This window comes from Antechinus flavipes, chromosome 3 (assembly GCF_016432865.1).
Source record: "Antechinus flavipes isolate AdamAnt ecotype Samford, QLD, Australia chromosome 3, AdamAnt_v2, whole genome shotgun sequence".
Classification (NCBI taxonomy): Eukaryota; Metazoa; Chordata; class Mammalia; order Dasyuromorphia; family Dasyuridae; genus Antechinus; species Antechinus flavipes.
In genome coordinates this window covers 59395600-59416220 of record NC_067400.1, presented here as the reverse complement: position 1 = coordinate 59416220, position 20621 = coordinate 59395600, and the positions used below count along the sequence as shown (strand labels likewise).

The window sequence follows — 20621 nt, the reverse complement described above, 5'->3', positions numbered from 1 at the left end:
GAGATCCACTTCCATCAGAATACATCCTCCAACAGTATCTTTTCAACACTGTGTTATGCTGAAATCAGAGTGTTCTTTCCACCAAGACAGATTGAAAATCCTCTACAATTTAGGAGGGGGTCTTTAAGAAAGGAAAAAGAAAAACAAATTTACACGATAACTTTATTACTTATTTAAAAGGAATAGCAAGTTGCACAAAATAGATTTGCAGCTTCATATACCACCCCCCCAAATAAATAAAAACAAATAAAAAACAAGACTTGTTATAGTTGTGATCTTAGTCATTTATTTCCCAACTCAATGAACTGGTCTTCAGACCCCTTGTAAAAGAAATCCATTCCCATCTCCTCATTTTCATTCTTAAGAGTTCTGCATTTTTCCTTGGATTATTTCCCCTATATAATTTTGGTTCAGGGATCCTTCCCCTGAAACCTTTGAAACTATCTTTCCTAAAATATCAGGTATATGTCAGACAAAATCTAACTTTTTTCCTCTATCATAGTTTCTAGGATGGAGTTGTCATTTTCTCTCATAATTCCTGTTATTTCTACCTCAGCAACCAATCCTTCCCTTTGGGGAAGAATCAGACCAAGAATAGAATTCTACTTAGTTTGTGAGACAACCTTATAATTCCATATAGCTGAGGAGACTGAGGTTGGGAGATATCTTGAGTTTGGGAATCCTGTGCTGTAGTGGTTACTAAAATCAGGATCAATGTAGTTTACTTAGGGAGGGTAAACTAGCCAGGTTGGAAAAAAATTAGTCAGGTCAAAACTCCCACGTTGATCAGTGGGGGATAATGAGACTCATGAATAGACTCTATATTTCTAGCTTGGTCAGAATAAGAAACCAAAAATAAATAAAAATAGGGAGTCAAAAATTAATAGAACACAATGTTCTTTTGTTTCTCTACCTTTTTAATGGATGAAATTATCATTAAAGCAAGTGAAGAAGTTATTAGCTGACCTGCTTTTGGCAGAGAGAGAAAGAGCTTCAGCAGATGTTGGGGTAATTGAAGTGCCCCATTAGTATTCCATCATGCTTCTGTGGAAGGCTTGTGATCTGTTTCTCCTTGAGGAGAGACAATATCATTTTTGTTTTCGAATCTCCAATGTTTAAAAAAGATTTTCTGCACATAGTAGGATCTTAACAATGATTTTTTGAATGAATGATTTGCTTATTTTTTTCTTCTTTCTGTTTAGGTGATCTATAGTACACTAGAGTGAACAAATGATTTCTGTTGGCCCCTCCACTAATTTTCATTGGAATGTATTCTGTGGTTCATGTAGGAGGATACTTTACTCTCTCACTTTTGCTTTTTTCTTATCTTGTTTCCTCTGAAAAAGTAGAGTCCCTGGAGTGGTCCTTTGATCTGGGATGAACAGAATCTGGAATACCACTCAGCTGCTCTTGAATTGGTATAGACTGTCATCACTGAACCCCTTAAACTTCTATACTCTTGCATGACCCTGTACTAAAGGAAAGAAAACACAATACATTTCCTTGTTGGAACTCTTTGCCTATACTTCTGCTTCCAGTTTAGCAACCAATCCAAAAGCTTTTCTTCATCACAAATTCTTGGGCAGAAAATAGCCACATATTACCTGCTTTGATATGAGAAGTCTCATATCAACTCATTCCCCACTCTTATGATTTTCCTAGAAGTAGGGTTTACTCAGGCTTTACATGGGCTCCCTGAATTCACAAAGAAGTCTAGCTTTGCATTGACCAGTCTCATATGCCAAAGGAAAAACATTTGTCAAACTTTGTTGATTCTACCTTCATGGTGTAGCTCACATGTAATTGTCATGCTAGTTCAAAGTCTTACTATCTCTTTTCGGTATCTTGCACCAGCCTCCCAATCTGCAGTTAGTCAGTAAACATTTATTAGCATCTATGACGTAAACAGTTTCTGTTTAAGTAGTAAGGCAAAAGATAGCTCCTGTTTTCAAGGAGCTCAACATTTTATATAGGGGAGACAGCATACAAACAACTATATACAAATTAGCTATATGGAGGATGAACAGTAAATAATCATCAAATGGAATTTAGGAATGTCAGAACTACAGAGTCATAAACACCAGAAATGAGAGAGAGATCAAGAAATTCTTCCTGTAGAAGATAGGACTTTACCTGGGACTAGAAGAAATGGAGCAAAGCCAAGAGGCAGTGATGAGAAAGAAAGACATTATGGACATGGGGATAGCCAGCCAGAGAAAATGCCAGGAGTTGGGATATGGAGTATCTTTTCAAGGAACAGCAAGGAGTCTAGTGTTATTACATCACAGGGTAAATGGTTTGTTTTTAGGTATAAAAATATTGTGAGGAAAGATTGAGCGAGGATTGTAAAAGGCTTTGAACACCTAACAGAGACATATATTTGTTGATCAAGTAGAAGGTGACATGGTTGGACTGATGCAGCAGGTAGATTACTTTGACAATGGAATGGATTGGAATGTGGAAAAGCTTGTGGTGGGAAGTTCCACCAGTAGGTCTCTGCAATAGTTCAGGAGGGAGGTGGCAGATCTCTTTCCTCATCAGTTCATACTCTACCCAGCTGCCAATGTGATATTCCTAAAACACATATGATAATTTCTCCCAATGGTTAGTGTTCTAGCACCCCAAAAAGAACTGTATATAGTTCACATTTAATTTTCTGGTACAGATTATTACCTCTCATTAGACAGAAAATTCCCTGAGGAAAGAGATTGTTTCATTTTTGTCTTTGTATGTCCAGGGTGTGACATATCCAGGCACACAGCTCTTACATGGAAGATACTTAATACCTTTTTATTGGATGATAAATGATCAGAGGGAAGGCAATAGACTCCTCTCCTTTCTACTATCTCAGACTTTGCACAAGCAGATCACATAAATGCTAAAGTATTTGGCAGTCAGAACTTTTCTTTTCCAGGAGAGGACCAGTCAGTTAGTAACTTTCTCATATTAAAGGAATCCACTTCTCCCTACAAGCTTTTAGTCTTGTTATTTAATCACAGTATTTATGTTATTGTCTATTTTAAAATGTGGCCTGGCCATATCTGGGAATCTGAGTTTTCTTAAATATGGACCAGGCAAGCTTTGAAACGGAGTGCATCTGTGTGTTTAGCTTTCCCTTTGGTTTCTAATAGCATCCACTTATTCTTTAAGAGCTGTGTAACATATAAGTTAACTACCCTGTTCTATAAAGTCCAGTTGAGTTATGAGCCTTTTGTTCAGGCTCTTCCCCAGCTGTGAACTTCCTTCAGCTCTTTATGAGACAATCTGTGAATTTATTTATTGCTACATTAAAAAAATCAATGAGTGAAGGAATATTATGAATGTACTTGCAGTTCCAGGGTATGTAGCTGCAGAAACTACAATAGTCATTTAGCACTCATTTATTAATACCAACAAATACCACATACTATATCTTTTTCTGGGGTTAAAAAGACAGTAAGTGAAAAAGTCCCTCTCCTCTAAGAGCTTACTCTCTATTGAGAGTGGGAGAGAACAATTGGGACACAGAAAATTAAATATGGTATACATTCCTGTTGGAATCCTTACTAACTGCTAACTAATTAGAGTTGATCTAATCTTACAAGAAGATGTTTTGGGCAGAACCTGAAACAAGGTACTAAGTAGAACTAATTAATACAAGGCTTGTGTTCACACCTTTACTCATTGGAGTTCAATGAGTTCACACCTCCCTTGAAGCTCTTTGGGCCAGAGAGCACTATGGGAGAAAACCCACAATCCTTCTTGAGCATAAATAGAGCTTCAATGGGCCAGTCGAAGAAGTTCTTCAGAGTGAAGACACTACAAGTCGAGATTTCACCGGAATGACATGAAGAGTGGAGCTGGCTGGAGGCTGAAGAAAGCAGAGGCAGAGGCTGAAGGACCAGACCTTTGGATTTGGTGACATTCGGAGGGAGCTCTTGGAACCAAGCAGAGAGATAGGCCTCTAAGCTAACCGGGCTATATTGGAGATAATAAAGGATCTGAACTTTTATCACCTGGCTGCGCTTTGAGAAGAAAAAGCTCACCACGTTTTGGCGCCCGAACAGGGACCGATTCAGATCCATCTGAACTAGATCACAACACATTCCAAGTGATTTCTCTAAGGAGGGTACTAGTAAATGGGCACCCAAACTGAGTTTAAAAGGAATTCAGGGATTCCATGAGGAAAAAGTAGGGAAAGAGTGCATTCTACACAGGGGGACAAAGTTTGAACAAAAGTGTAAGGGCAGCAAGTAGCTCAGTGTGGCTAGAATATAAAGTGTGTAAAGGAGAACAATGTTTAATTAGCCTAGGAAAAGAAGATAGAATCATATTGTAAAGAGCTTTAAAAATCAAATAGAGGAGTTTGTATTTCATTGTCTAAGCAAATGGGAACCACTGGGGCTTCTTGAGGAAGAAGGTGACACTTATTCAGACTTATGCTTTAGAAATACCAGTTTTGGCAGCTATTGAAACATGGATTGGAGAAGTGAGAGAATGGAGATTGGGAAAACAGTTAAAATATTATTCCAAGAGTCCAAATAAGAGATGATGAGTGACTGAATAAAAGGGAGGATTATGTAAATGGAGAGAAAGGACAGATATGAGAGATATTGTTGAGGTAGAATTTATAAGAGCATCCTAATAGTACAGTAGATAGAATGACAGGCCAGAAGACTCATTTTCCTGAGTTCAAATCCAGGTTTAGTTGGATCAAACATTAGTTGTGTGACTTTGAGCAAGTAATTTAACTCTAGTTACTCTAGTTCCTTATCTGTAAAATGAGTTGGAGAGGTAAATGGCAAACCATGCTGGTACCTTAGCCAAGAAAATCCCAAATGGGGTCATGAAGAGTTAGACATGACTAAAAAATGACTGAACAATAACAACAAAAAGAATTGGTAAGATTGGGTAAATAACTAGATGTGAGGATGAGGGAAATCATAGATTCAAGAGTGACTGAAGTTTTATATTTAGGTAACTGAGAGAATCGTGATGTCCTCAATTGAAATAGGGAAGTTCAAAAGAGGAAGGGTTTTTGAGGGGGAAAAGTGATGATTTAGGATGTGTAAAATTTGAGATACCTATACAACATCCAATTGGAGAAATCTAATAAGCAGTTGATATTCAGAGATAGGGTGGTACAGTAGAAAGAATACTGAACGTGAAATCAAGAGATGTAACCATATCTACCCACCCTCTTCATTCAACCAATTCCAGAATTATTACCTCTAGAATCAAATATAAATCCTCTGTTTGGCTTATAAAGCTACCCAGAATCTTCTCTCTCTTAGCTTTCCACTCTTCCCATCCCTTCTTATCACAAATACTGTCTCTTGCTGTCCTCCCCACTAATAGTGGTCCAGTAATACTAGCCTCGTTGTTGTTCCTTGTTCATGATACACATCTTCTAACCCCAGGCATTTTCACTGATTTTTTCCACAAGTCTGTAACTGTCTCTCACTAGCCATGTTTTCTGACTTTGTGGGCTTCTTTCATATCTAAAATCTCACTTTCTACAAGGATCCTTTCCCAATTGCCCTTAATGTTTATGCTTTCCCTCTGTGGATTAGTTCCAATTTATCTTGTCTGTATTATCTTTATATGTTGCTCTCATTAGACTGGGAATTCCTTGAGAATAGGGACTTTTACTTCTCTTGGAATCACCAGCACTTAACAGTATTTGGAACATAGGAGGTGCTTGATAAATGCTGGTTGATTATCTGTCTGACTGATTGATTGACTTACTTCAAATACTAACTCTACTGCTTATTGCCTGCATGATTTGGGGGAAGTAAATTCATTTCTCTGAGCTTCAGTTTTCTCATTTATAAAATGGATTTGATTAGATGATTTTTAGGTCCTTTATCACTCGACATCTGTGAATGCCAAAGAGAGAATGAGACTCAATATAGAGTTCTGGGAGTTATCGATATAGAAATGTCAGCTGAGACCATAGGAAAAAAGAAAATATAGAGAAAGAAAAGAAGAGGATCAACACTTGTGCATATAGAAGGGACCAAGGATTATTATCCAGCAAAAGAAATTGAGAAGTGACTAAACAGAAGGGAAATCAGGAGAAAATTTTGGGATGGAGTATAGAAGGAATGGATAGTTAGTAGTTAACTGATGCAGAGAAGTCAAGGATAAGTACGGATAAAGAAAGAAAGTTAATGAATTCTAAGCAACCTGGTGGGAGCAATTCTAGTTGACTGATAAGACTGAAAGTCAGAATGCAAAGGGTTAATTAGTGTGTAGAGACAAAATAGTCTACAAATCTACAGAGGTTTGCAGCCTCATTACTCCTTATTAGTCCTAAACAAGATCAAAATGTTATTTTATATAAAATAAATATCTGACAAAATAATTACAGATACAACAAAAATAACGTTAATATTTTTAAAGTCCATATAATCCAGCAGGATCCTAGTAAGGATTTAATACTTTAGTGGTCTCTTTTCTATTTGAATTTGACACCACTAATGTTGACTATTACCAGGGAAGCAAAACAGTTTCTGTTTTCTTAAAAGACCAGCCCAACTAAGTAGAAGTAGACACATTAACACAAGGAAGTTAGACTTCCTTTTTCTATCCTATCTCCCCTTTCAGCTTCCATGTCCCAGCTTTTTTCAAACTGGTAGCAGGAAATACTGACTCCACATCCCAAGTCTCCTAATAGGATCATAGCTCCAGATAGGAAGGAACCTTAAAGAGCCTCTTATCCAAAACTGAGAGGATTGAATTTTAGAAAGGTAACATGACTACTAGCAAGGGTAGAACTGGGATTTAAGCTCAAATAAGAGGATTTCAAGCTGAACCAACTTTCTTCCCATGATCCATGGTTCCTTGCCCTCCTATTCCTGTTTGTTTTTTCCCCATGGTAGATCACACATTCTGTTCTTGTTTTTCTGCACATGTAGCTATTTGCTTATGCATCTTTACTGCCTGTGTGAGAGCTTTACCCTGTTCTGACAGTCCTAACCCCAGGCAACCCCCTCCATGGCCATGCATCCTTGAGCAGAATAGGTATACACTATGTGCAGTTGATTTCGTTTGCTTTTTTCCTTTGTTCTCTTCAAAGAAGAGAGACTTGAGATGGAGGAAAGAGGGAAAGTAAACTATTTAAATCTGTATTCACATAAAGGCTTTACAAGGTTTTATTTTTCCAGTCCTGAACAATAGGAGCTTACTTATTTTTTAATAACAAAATAAAATATTGTTGTTCAATCTTTCTTGTGAGTCCAACTCTTTATGATCCTAAGGACCATAGCATTCCAGGCCTTTCAATCCTACATTATTTCTTTAAATCTTTCCAAATTCATGTTTGTTGTTTCTATGATATTATCTCCCTCATTCTCTATCATCCCCTTTTCCTTTTGCCTTCAATCTTTCCCTACATCAGGGTCCTTTTTGAGTCCCATTTTCTCATTATGTGGCCAAAGCATTTAAGCTTCAATTTCAGTATTTGACATTCCAGTGAATAGCATGAATTAATTTCTTTAATTATTGACTTATTTGACCACCTTGCTGCTTAAGGACTGCTTAAAGGACTCTCAAAAGTCTTATGAGTATTCAAAAGAGCAAAAAAAAAAATGCTGCTTACTTGAAAGTACCTGTGTTTTAAATCAACCAACACATCTCATCTCTTACTGAGGCAAAGCTAAAGTTGGCAATTCTTTTTACAGGGTGACCTGATCAAGTCCTTTGCTTTCAATTTGCTTCTCTATTTACATATTAGAGACCCGGAAATGACACCATTATATTGATTCCTTCCATTATGTGATTAGTCAGTATCTCTTCAAGTGTCTTCCTTCTAATTTTAATGTAATTGTCCAGGATACCAGTATTTTAATTATAATCTTTTCTGTTAGAGTAAAAGTTCTTAGAGGTCAATGACAATTTCATTTTGTCTTTGTATCCCCAGAACCTACCGTGGTACTTAGAATATAGTTAAATATTTTAGAAATGCTTTTTGATTGATTATAATAAATGGAGGATGATTTCTTATCTCAATATTTGCCTGATTTATTATCTCACATTTTTCTAGGATTTCAAATAAAATTTCTCTTAAACTTTAACAAAGGAGAAAATTTCTCATGTAGCTTAATTTTGGAACTATAATTAAGAAGAGGATTTTTTAAAACCTCATGTAGTTATAATACCCAATATTTATAATATATAATGCCTTAAGGATTCTCTTTATAAGAGAATGTGTTTCTCTTTATAAATGTTAACTAACATTAAATATTAATTTTTATCACCACAATAGTAAATTCTATTACTATTTTCTTTTGATGAGGAAACCGAGACAGAGAAGATAAGCAATATTTCCAGCATTACACAATTAATAAATTTCTAAGGTTGGAGTTGAACTCAGGTCTTCCTGAATTGAATCCAGACTTACCTACTGATTAAATTGATTATAGCTTTGTTTGAATTATTCTCATATGCTATTGTGAGGCTTTTCTAATTATTATGGACAATTATCACCCTCTAACATTCAAGGATCATCAAGTTTCCTTGACAGCTTGTAAGATAAACAGCTGAGTATGATGGAAAGGACATTGCATTTCTAGTTGGAAGATTTCATAGATCCTGACTCATTTTCTATTTGGATAACTGAGCAAATTACCTGATGCCTTAGTACCTTAGTGTCCTCAACCGTAAAATGGAAGAGGTGGGGTTGTATGTACAAGATATTTCATAAGGTCTTTTCTGGTTTCAAATCTATCAGTATATATATCAGTCACTTAGAACTTTGGATTAATATCAATATAACAATAACAATAACAAATAGCAAAGAATCCTTTAAAGGAGGTACTAAAAATATCACTACATTCATTTTGTGTAGGAGGAATTTGGGATTCAGAGAAGTGGCTACTTCATGTAGAACCAGGACATAAATCTGGGTTGTCCAGTTCTAAGTTCAATGGTATTTCCAATATTATGGATGACTTTTTTTTAACGAATCTATAGATTTTCAGTGAGAGGAAAAAGCCCAAAATTATATTAAAATTATTAGATAGGAACAGTAAGTAAGGGTGGAATTTAATGAGGGGACCCACTAGTAATACAGAACTGCTGGGTTTGTCTATAGGACAATCTGTGCTACTTTTTCAGGTGCCAAGAAATATGCATGTGAAGCATTTCCATTTTTATTTATCAGTGCTCTTCCTTCTGCCTCCTATTTCCTCTCATCCCTGGAGCTATTCTATGTCTCACTCACAGATTTAGAGAAGTTAAAGTTCTGGAAGGGACTTTAGAACTTCTTTAGTATAAACTTTTTCATCTGAAAAAGGAGGAAATAGACTACCAGAGAAGGCAAATGGTTCACATGAGATCATAAAGGGAATGGGTGGAAAAGTCAGCTTTGTCTTTCTTGGAATCTAAAGTTCTTTCCACTGTGCAGTGATTGATAGATATTCTCAATTGACCTATGGCTAAGGGGTAAGCTAATGAATGGGAATACTTGCTCTGGTTGTTTAAGCCCTAATATGGGACCTAAAAGAGATAGCATAGATTGAAATATGATCTCAGAGGCAGAAAAAGAGAGATTCAAATTCTCTCTCTGACAGATGCTGTTTTTGTAAACCATGACCTTGGCAGGTCATTTACCCTTTCAAAGCTCTAAGCAACATTTTAAGACTACAAATTTCAGAGAAAATATTGACTTGAATTGGTGGGGTGATTTTTCTCCTGGGAGAGTGCCCTAAATCAATGAAATCACAAGTTTTGTTCCTATCCCTAGGTAATTTCTGAGGATTGAAAAGCTTTTAGCACTCAAAGAAAAGAACTTAAAATGGTGGCCTGACAAAGAGTGAGGTTTTCGAATAACATTATTGAATTTTGATCATGATGGGATCTAAAAGCTTATCTACCAAAGGGTTCCTAACCTGTTTTCTTTGGACTGTATCTGTCTATCTATCTATCTATCTATCTATCTATCTATCTACCTATCTGTCTGTTTGCCTGTCTATCTATCCATCCACCCATCCATCTATTATTTATTTATCTAAAGATTTACCTACCTACAAATAAATATCTATAGATGCATCTATGGTTATAGATTCAGATATATTGACAACTTTTTTTTCAATGCAATTGGCTACTTTTGTAATCTTATTATTTTATATATTTAAAAGCTTTTCTTCTGTGAAGGGATCCAGAAGCTTTTCCAGATTGTCACAAAGGTCTAGGACACCAAAAAGATGAAGAACACTTGATTTAGTCCAATTACCTTATTTTTCATGAGAACATTTAGATTCACACTGGGAAAAATGACATGGCTAAGGTCCCACAGATCACAAGTAGCAACAAATGTAGCTCTGGGGTCTTCATTTCACAATTTACCCAAGAAAGATGACTATCATAGAGATAAAATTACAATGAAAATGCATCAGAAATATTTTCCAAGTAACAATTTCCTAACACTATTTTCTCCCCATGGACATCTCTTGATGTCCTGGTAACTAACCAATCAACTGAACCACATTCAGATTTCTGTATAAATATAGCTTGCTCACAGGATGTTCGCCTGATTAATGAACAGAAGATAGATAGCGGAAATGTTCCAATCCTAATATGAAAATGACACCAAAGTATATTTGTGTTATCTCCTGTAGCTCAAAGGTCAGGCTAGGCTAGAAACTCTAAATTTGTCTGACATGATGCTAAGGGGAAAAAAAAAATAACCATTATGCTCTGGTATACTTCAAACAAAAAGAAATCTTCAGCCTTTGTGTTGGCCTCAGGTTTTGCATATAAAGTATGTCAGATAAAGATAAAACCTCTTGCATTCTTCAGCATGCTTACCCAAATTCTGCTATAGCACCTCCTGACCTCACTTTTTGGTACATAAATCTAAGAATGAGGAAGTATCCCAACCACATTGGTCATTGTAAGAATTTAGCTAGGGAGAGAAGAAAGAGTCTGGGATAAAAGGTTATAAAATAGAAAATGACAGAGACACAGCTCCAAGTCATATAGATCCCATTTTGTCAATTGCCTGAGTAACTACAGGTTTCATATATTATTCAATCTCGGTATAAAATGAATCTCAGGGAAGGGGAGTTGTGGTTTCTCTGGCTTTTTGTGACCATTGCATCCAATAGGGCAGTTATTATCCAGATCTGGAACAAGTTTTATCCTTTGAGAAAAAGTCTATCCATTGATTGCAATTGCTATTGGATTTTTTTTTTTTTTTTTGCATTCTATATACTTTTCATCCAGGGCCATCTCCAGTCATCTTGATCCATATCTTGCTACTGAACCCAGATGACTCTGGAGGGGAAAGTGGGGCAGATGATCTTGCACAGCCCTCCCTCACTTAGATCCAATTTACTTGCTTGTCATGGCATCATGTCCTTGATGCCATGGCTCTTTTAGAGAATGAACAAACAACAATAACAATTTTATTCCCATAAACTTTAATTGATTTGAAGTAAAGGCAAATAAAATTATTGTAGGCTGAAAGTGTTCATTCTCAACTGGATTGGGAATCTGAAACTTCTTGAGGCTTATTTACGTGTGTGTGTGTGTGTGTGTGTGTATGTGTGTTTTATGTTTATCGATGCTCCAGTGAACTTTGCCTCATTTGAATGAGTTTTGTTTTGTACTTGAAAGCAACAAACAAAAACAGTGTCATAGTTATACACATGTGAAAATGTCAGTACATTTTCCAAAAAGAATTTGGAGTTCTGCTTCTTTCGTAGCTTTGGGATTTTTATGTTTCAAAGTCAGTAGAGGGTAGGCTTTGTTTTTTTGTTTATCTTTATGTGTGCAAGCTGTTCCTCCCAACAAAATATAAGGTCCTTGAGGACAAGGATTGTTTTGTTTTTGTCCTTGAACCAAGCACAGACCATGACACATAGTAAATGTTTAATAAAGCCTTGTGATTGATTAATTGATCTCAATATGGACATTCTTTTTAATAAGGCAGGTTACAACCCAGACATCCCCTTACATCCTGTGTGATTACTATCTGAAATCTCCCATAAATGATTCACAGAGGATCTAGCCAATATTTTAAAGATCTTACTCAAGTTTTCTTGATATTATAAGGGATACATGGAGTGGTCCTTGGCTGTCTTTTGGTCTCATCATACCATTGGCTCACTTAAAAAAATTATACATATCATTGATTACAGACACCCTTTATGAAACAGATTGTGTCTTCACATTGCAATGTTGTCCTTTACGTCTCCTCTAATTTACACTGGGCATAAGGGGAAAGGGCATGACACCTCAAAATCCCCCTTTCTCCAAGAAGCTAGTGCTGCCCAATGTCTGCTCTTTCCCTTGCTTGATGCAAGTATTCTGATTTTTTCTTGAATTTGGATTTGCCAGTTAGTCCTGAAACTGATAGACTGACAACATGTGAGGAACTCCACTCCATCTCCTGCTTTCTCTAGGCCATGTGAATGAGCAAATATATGTATGTGTATGGATATATCCATACACACATATGCATATATGAATATATGTGTATGTATGTATACATACACCCATACATGCCTCAAATTAAGGAGATGCCTTGGAGACCAGGGCCATTCTTAGCTTCATTGCTATCTGTATTGTTCTGAAAAAGGAGGGAAAGATCAATCTTAAACTGTTGCTTTTTTAAAAACATGTTTATATAAAACAGATAATTGATCCAAAACAATTCAAGCTCACCACTTGATTCTATCAAGCTATAAGAGGCCAAGATAATCAGTCTATCCCTATGACTATAAGGAGATATAGTCATGCTTCTAGTGAGATTTCTTCCTTCCCTCTTCCCTCACATGGCCTATACTTAATTCAACCTCTAAGTTTTATTTATTTTTTGTTTTGTTTTGCTTTTTAATGTAATAGACATCTGTGAATCATCACAACTTAAATGATTAAAGCACTAAGAACTTTGTCTAAACTCCTACTCTCTGTTAGTTATTTTGTCCCTATACTTTGGCTACATCTCCTGATTCAGAATTCTGTATGGTTACAACTTCTTCAGAATAGTTTCGTGGCATAATGGATAGAGAGTGGACCTTGAATAAGAAAGACCTGAATTAAAATCCAGCTTCAGACCCTCACTGGCTGTGTGACTTTGGGTAAGACAATTTCCTCAACTATAAAATGGAGACCTCCTAGAGTTTTTGTGAACATTAAATGAAATAATTGTAAAGCACTTAGCATAATGCCTGGCACAGAGGTGCTATATGCATGCTTATTCCCTTCCCCCTATCCATGAGGTTCAAACAAATGATTTTCTAAATGTCATTGATTTGAGTTTCAACTAGATAGTCCTCCTGCCCAATATTATCAGTGGAGAATCAATATGTTTAGAGAACATATATGGCAAAAGGAAAACTTATAGTTCTTGATTACTGAAAATCTTTTTCTCTTATTCTTAGGGTATTCAATAAATTCTCATTAGTATGATGAATTATGACCTATCTGAACTCAGCTCCTGATATAGACACAGACCTCAGTGGGTACACCTCTAAGACATGAATGGAAAGATAAGTAGTCCAAAATCTTTCAGGGCCTTTGAAGCTTGAAAGGTGGGATCAAAAGAGGAAGGTAGGAATGGGGCAAAGGTGGTTCCTTTAAGGAGGTTGATTTTAGATAATTCCAGTTTCTGAAATCCCATCTTAACTCACTGGATAGTTTGTAAATAATCTATGGGATGTGGCCAAATTTCCTTAGGTTTATATTTGAAGTCCTTCATTTTGACAAATTAGGAAACTGAGGCCCCTACAGATTAAGTGATTGGCCAAGTTAACATGGATAATAAAATACATGGATTAGCTAAAAGTCTTTTGGACCAAGATATACAATTACTAAGTGGTAGATAAAATCAGACATGTGCACATTTAGAGTTAGAATTGGTTATTTTGACCCCAAGTTTAGTATTCTTTCCCACTGTATCATTCAAAAGATGTGAAAAAACTATATCTCTTCATTCTTTAAATACGCGAAACAAAAAAAGAAAAGAAATAAAAACCTTCTACTTGAAAAAAGAAGGGAGAACAAAAGATTAAAACTTTATAAATGTCTTTATTTTTGCCTTTACAAAAAAATCTAGTTATAATGAAATTATAGCAGCCAAATTAAAATAGAGTAAACAATAATTAAAAGCATCTAGAAAAACTGCAGCATTCTAATTAGCAAGGGCTAATGACATGAACCTGAGATGACCCTGAGAATTGTAGAGTCTCTGGTCTTTATTTCTGAAAAATCATGAAGAAGAGATGAAGTCCCCAAAGAATTTGAGAAGGATGAGCAGGAAGAAAAAACCTTAGAAAATAGACTGGTGAATTTGACATCAATAGAAGAAAGTTACAGAATGGATCCTGGAAACCACCCTCCTCTCCAGTTCCCTAAACTATATTCTAAGGCAGGGACCGCTTTTTTTTTTTTCCACCTTTATATCTCTAGTGTGTCTTACACATAGCAAGTGAGTGTTGATTGAGCTGAATTGAATTCAACCATGTTGTGTATATGTGAAATAATTATTCATTTTAATTAATATTAGTATTACATCTTTTGGTTAGTAATTTTTCTTTTTTTCTACTAAAAATGTGTATAGTCAAGCAAAAACAAATTTCTGCATTATGTCCAAAATAAAATTTCTATCTACACTATGAATTTATGGATAGCATATTTCATCAAGAATCCTTTGGAACTGTAGTTGGTCATTTCATTGGTCAGAATTCCTAAGTATTTCAAAGTTGTTTGTCTTTATGTTAGTGTTGCTATGTATACATTATTCTCTTGGTCTGTTCTCTTCTCTATGGATCAGTTCATTCAAGTCTTGTCATTTTCCTCTGAAACCATTCCCTTCATCATTTCTTACAACAAAATGGTATTTCATCACATCATACTTGTTCAGCCAATCTTCAAATGACTGAGGGCATTCCCCCTCTTTCCCCAGTTTTTATAAATTGAAACAGTTTGAAGGGGGTCGAACACTAAGGTAGTAGGGGAAGGAGATTGTCTTTTTTCTCATTGACATAAGTTGATCCAATCTTTTTCTTTCTTGATCTACTAGCAGACTACTTAAGCTTCTATGAAAGGGAAGAAGAATCATTTCCCATAATTCCACAGGCACGAAGACCCTGCACAAGGGAGAAATAGATCTCCTAGGAGGAAGAGAATCCACAAAGAATTTTGATAAGGTTTCTGGAGTATTAAGGTGATGAGGAACACTGCTGGTAGTGTCTGTGAGGCAAAGAATAGGAATTCCTGAGTCAAACTGGGAACTGAAGGAATTTGGATAATATGGCTTCTGAATGTAGAGTGTCAAGAAACAAGATTCAAGAAATGCAGATTAGGTTGCCCAACACTGGAATCAGGGAGAAAGTCAAGATCTCATAAGCAAGCAATCAAATGTAAACATATGACTATTAGTCTTCCATGAGATCCTCAATTCCTCTAAAGTTACTGGGACTTTGCTTTTTGGTATTGTGAAATTTTCTTACAGTGATTGTAACATAGTCTCTCTGGGGAAGAAAGAAGGAAATAGTATCCACTTGAAGGTGGAATATAAATACTTATTTGCTTAAGAGGAATAGGATGCTACTCTTTTACATATTTTCTCTGTAGCTTAATGCTTATATGGTAACAGAATATCTGTTGGGAAAAGATAGAAACAATGCAAATTCAGTTATTCTATCTTTGGTTCAGGAAGGGAGAAAGAATCAAGGTTATTGAGAACCATTTAAGATAGAACCCAGTCCATGTGAGCCTTCAGTTTTAATAATGAGCTATGAGTTGCACTAAGGAGGAAGTAATATGTGGCTTTATAGAGAGAAGGTGATAACAGATCTATTCAGTCTCCTTCTAGATTTGAATGACAGGTCTACCTTATAAAAAAAAAAAGCACTATTTGCCATCTAGTTTAATTTTAAAGAGACTATAAGGGATCCATCAGTTTGGAGATTTCATCAACTTGGATTTTAGTATATCACTGGTCAGGAATTGCTTGGTTTGATTATTCCTTTCACCAACATAAAATCTTTGCATCTTAAAAGATGATATTTGAAACTTCTTGAAGCCAAATATTGTCACCTTGTGGATAATCTAGTGACAATCTTCTCCAATGCAGGTTGGGTCATTCCTGGTTAAAAGATTGCATACAATAGTCCAGTGTGGATCCTGGAATTTGTCAGAGTTTGTGCTTTCAATCTCACCTTCAGTCCAGTAAGAAGCAGCTGGAAAAGGTTTTTGTGGAGGAATCTCATCAACAAGCTAAGGGGAAAAATACTTGATCTTCATTACACAAGTAAATATTTGTTAGGATTAAGACAACTTTTTTTTTCTCATCATATTACTAAGGCAAAAATCATCATAGTGACTGTTAACTTTGCCCATCCACTGCAAATAACTTTCTTTTTTCAAAGTAACATTTCTCAAGTGAACTCATGCATGAGGAGAGAGTCAGATGAAGTTTCTGAATTGTCCTGGATTCAAGTCCCACTTCTGACATATACTGGTTGTGTCTCCATAGACAGATTAGTTTAGCTCTTAGGGATCCAGGCAGCTCTCTTAGCTGATAAGCTGGAGAGCGAAAGTAAATTTCATTGGGAATTTTATACACATACACACACACACACACACACACACACACACACATACACACACACACACACATACACACACATAATTTTCACATGGAACATTCTGGATATTGTGACAACATCAGGATCCAAATACTTTGTATGGAGCATATGTTTATGTGAAGACCGAGTTAGCACCTTGGATACTTTAGAATCAGCCAGAGTCAGCATAAGCAAAAGTCCTTGGTCTTTATTCTTGGTCTTTAGAGGTAGGAGTGAAGGGAATGGACACAGGAATCTCCACACTTCTCCTCTTTGTCTCTTGCCCAAAAGTAACTCTGGCTTGTCTCACTCCACCCTCTCATCCCTCCTCCAATTCTCTGTATACACCAACAGATCCAGCCAGCACAGAATAGTGGGGTGGGTCATTTTCCAAGCATATGCTAATAGAGTACTGTCCAATAAGTAATTAGCCTTAAGTGCTTGGTTGTCCAAGTGTATCTACTCAGAGTTTTAGCCCTTTACATATAATCATACATATAAAAACACAGAGGTTTGCTGTATGTACATACATTGCACATGTGTAAACACATCTGCATGTGTATTTAATACATATATGCATGTTTACATATGAAACGTTATGTATTGTAACTTAGTCAAATCTATAAATTATATATGGAACACACAAATATGTACATTACACATTAATATAAAGCATACATACATGTAGAAATATGTGCACACACATATATGTCTGTGTTTGCACACACATAATGTGTATATTTGCATATATGCAAACACACAAAGTTCCATGGAAAATTCTTAAAGTGTGACTTTTAAGTCACAAAACAGAACAAACTAATAACAACAATAAAAAACCCTTCTTCTATGGTCTGATTTAATTGATAAACATGGATAAGAAAACTCAATTTTAGAATTGGAATATTCATATACATACATTTAGAATAGACATAGAAACAAGTACATACATATACATATAGATTAATATGTTTTATAGAAGAATCTGAATCCTGGCAAAGTTAAATGGAATGAAATACACATTCATAATATGCCTACTATGTGCCAGTCACTGTATGAGGTATTATACAAATATCTCATTTGATCTGCACAAAAACCATGGAAGGTAGGTACTACTATTATCTCTATTTTAAAGTTGAGACAACTGAGGCAAAAAGAAGTTAAGTGATTTTGATCTTGTTATTTCCCTAAGCACTTTGCTTTAAAAAAGTGCTTAGGGATCTTTAGCATCCTTAGTAGATGCTTAATAAATGTCCACAGAATCAAACTGTTGTTTTTCAAGATAAGGATTAACTTGATTTTATTTTACACTTTAGATAATCACAAAGCTATTCTGACCTTGGCTTTAGGAGAACTTCCTGGAGGGGAAATGTATTTTAATTTTCTTTTTGCAGATTCTTTGCCCTGGTACTTGTTATCACAGATACACTGTTTTCTGTGCCTTTGAATCTGCCTGGTTCCATCTCAAGGGTTCATATAGAAGACTGCCAGAAAACAATGCATATTCTCTTTAGGAAATAGAGATCTGGGATCTCACATCTGTCTTAGACTTCAGTTTCCAGGTATCTGGAACAGCAGATCTCTCCTCAAAGTTCCATAAATCATGATGGCTTGCAAATTCTAGTGCCCCAAAAAGGGGCACTTGGGAGTGTTTCTACCACATCTGGTGTATTTTAAAAGATGCTTCAATCCTCATTGTTTTGGATTGAGGCTCTGTAAGGAGAAGAGAGGGAAAATTGTGAGTTTAGGCCAGTGCCCAGGTACTGATAATTATTCTTTTTAATCTTTTCCTGCTGGGGTCTCAGAACTATATGAGATCCTAGACTGCTGGGAGTCAAAGATAATGATTGAGTGATGATGTCCTCGTTGGTGGATCATTCCCAAGCTATCAGGGGCATGTACATTCTTACTATCCTATTTGCATAATTCAGAGTCAATTAGGTGAAAATCTTCTCTTCTTCCTGGTTTCTACCCAAGCCCTTATCTCTCCTTAGTAAGAGAGACTTACTTCTCTTCCCTTCTCCTTTCATTCCATTCTGCTCTCCAGAACCTTCTCAATCAGTCAACTAACCAGCAGTTATTACCTCCCCCCACCCCATACATCAGGCACTATGCTACATGCTGGGAACACAAATGCAGAAGTTAAACATCTCTGTTTTGCAGGAGTTTACACTACAAATATCAATTACTCCAGAATTTTTTGCCTTCTTGTCCCATTGCCATTGATGCCTTGTCCAATCCCTGCCTCTAGCTTGCTTCCCATCACTGGGCTTCTGGGTTCCTATATATATGCTTATGAAAACTCCTGGATAATATCACATTAACTAATTCACTTATAAATTTTTCATCTCTAAACTTAACTGGGCCATCCCATTGCAAGCAATCTTTCCTAAGCTTCTACCACATTCTCCAATGTCTGTTATAAAGTGTCCCCTATTTTCATCAAACCTCCTATATCATTTCTCCCCTCCCTTAGCATAAATCTTCATCTCTTACTTCTTTGCGGAAAAATGACAACAACAAAACATAATACCCATTCCCATTCTCCCTGAATTCTGTCTTCTTCCCTGTTCATACCGCAGTTCTTCTCCATCACCCCATTCTCTTTTTAAATCTTTTAAATTTTGGGACACCCCCTCATGGCGGCGGCGGCGACGGCGGCCGTGGAGGCGGCGGCTACACTGACTTTGGGACGATGAGGGAGAGCGCAAGCCCGGCGACGCTTCTCTCCCTACCCCTACTCCCAGATGCTGTGCCCCCGCCCACCCCTCCCCCGACGCTGCCTCGACCCAGACCCCCGCCGGGACGATGGTGAAGTATTTCCTGGGGCAGAGCGTGCTCCGGAGCTCCTGGGGCCAAGTGTTTGCTGCCTTCTGGCAGCGTTATCCCAACCCCTACAGCAAGCATGTGCTGACGAAGGACATTGTGCACCGGGAGGTGACTCCTGACCAGAAGCTGCTGTCCAGGCGGCTTCTAACAAAGACCAACAGGATGCCCCGCTGGGCAGAGCGTTTCTTTCCTGCCAATGTTGCTCACTCGGTGTACATCCTCGAGGACTTTACCGTGGACCCACAGAACCAGACCATGACCACTTTCACCTGGAACATCAACCATGCTCGGCTGATGGTGGTGGAGGAAAGATGTGTTTACTGTGTGAACCCTAAAAATAGTGGTTGGACTGAAATCCGACGGGAGGCCTGGGTCTCCTCCAGTTTGTTTGGGGTCTCCAGAGCTGTACAGGAATTTGGCTTAGCTAGATTCAAAAGTAATGTGACCAAGACCATCAAAGGCTTTGAGTACATCCTGGCCAAATTGCAAGGTGAAGCACCTTCTAAGACACATGTTGAAACAGTTAAGGAAGCAACTGAAAAAGCAAAGGAAACTGCTCTAGCAGCTACTGAGAAAGCCAAGGACCTGGCCAGCAAAGCAGCCACCAAGAAGCAGCAGCAGCAGCAACACTATGTTTAAAGGAATCGCCCTACCGCTTTCCCTGCAACAAAAAGGCCCTGCTGCCTTCCCAGATCGCCAGTCCCTAAAGCTGACAGCCTCTTGGCAAGACCTGGCATTGATCATTGGACCCAGAGCTCCAGCCCCTGAGCAGACCATTAGTATAATGCAAGCTCTTATAATTGTCTTATAATAGACAATCCTGCTCTTGTTCCACTATCCGCCCTGTGTCCGAGTTGTAATTTATCATTAAAAATCAATTTTCAATCCTGTTAAAAAAAATAAATCTTTTAAATTTATGGGTCAAACAAGTATTTCTATAACAGAATATAAAAAAAAGTGATTGCATATGAAACTACAAATCTATGATGTACAATTTGTTTCTTTTAAATATATAATCAAGTTGTCATGTTAATTTCTTTTTTTCCCTTACTTGGGTAATCGTTGCCATTAGACACAAATAGGTGTGTGTGTGTGTGTGTGTGTGTGTGTACACAGTGTAAATATACACATGTAAATATTCTAGACATATTTTCTATTTTTCAGTTTTTTTTTCTGGATACATTTAGCATCTTTCTTTCTTTGTCCTTTATTGTTAATTTGGGCATTTCTCTTTCT

At 36.8% G+C, this 20621-nt stretch overlaps 1 protein-coding gene across 1 annotated transcript; it reads left to right on the top strand.

The window, feature by feature from the left end:
* The first annotated feature begins 19329 nt into the window (after nucleotides 1-19329).
* Nucleotides 19330-20156, top strand: LOC127557746 (PRELI domain-containing protein 1, mitochondrial-like). The gene has a single exon (XM_051991044.1). It carries the CDS (start codon nucleotides 19365-19367, stop codon nucleotides 20022-20024), a length of 660 nt encoding a protein of 219 aa, XP_051847004.1. The 5' UTR covers nucleotides 19330-19364; the 3' UTR covers nucleotides 20025-20156.
* Nucleotides 20157-20621: the final 465 nt, after the last annotated feature.

Coding starts and splice junctions, on each gene's coding strand:
- LOC127557746 (XM_051991044.1), top strand. CDS start 19,365: ATGGTGAAGTATTTCCTGGGGCAGAGCGTGCTCCGGAGCTCCTGGGGC.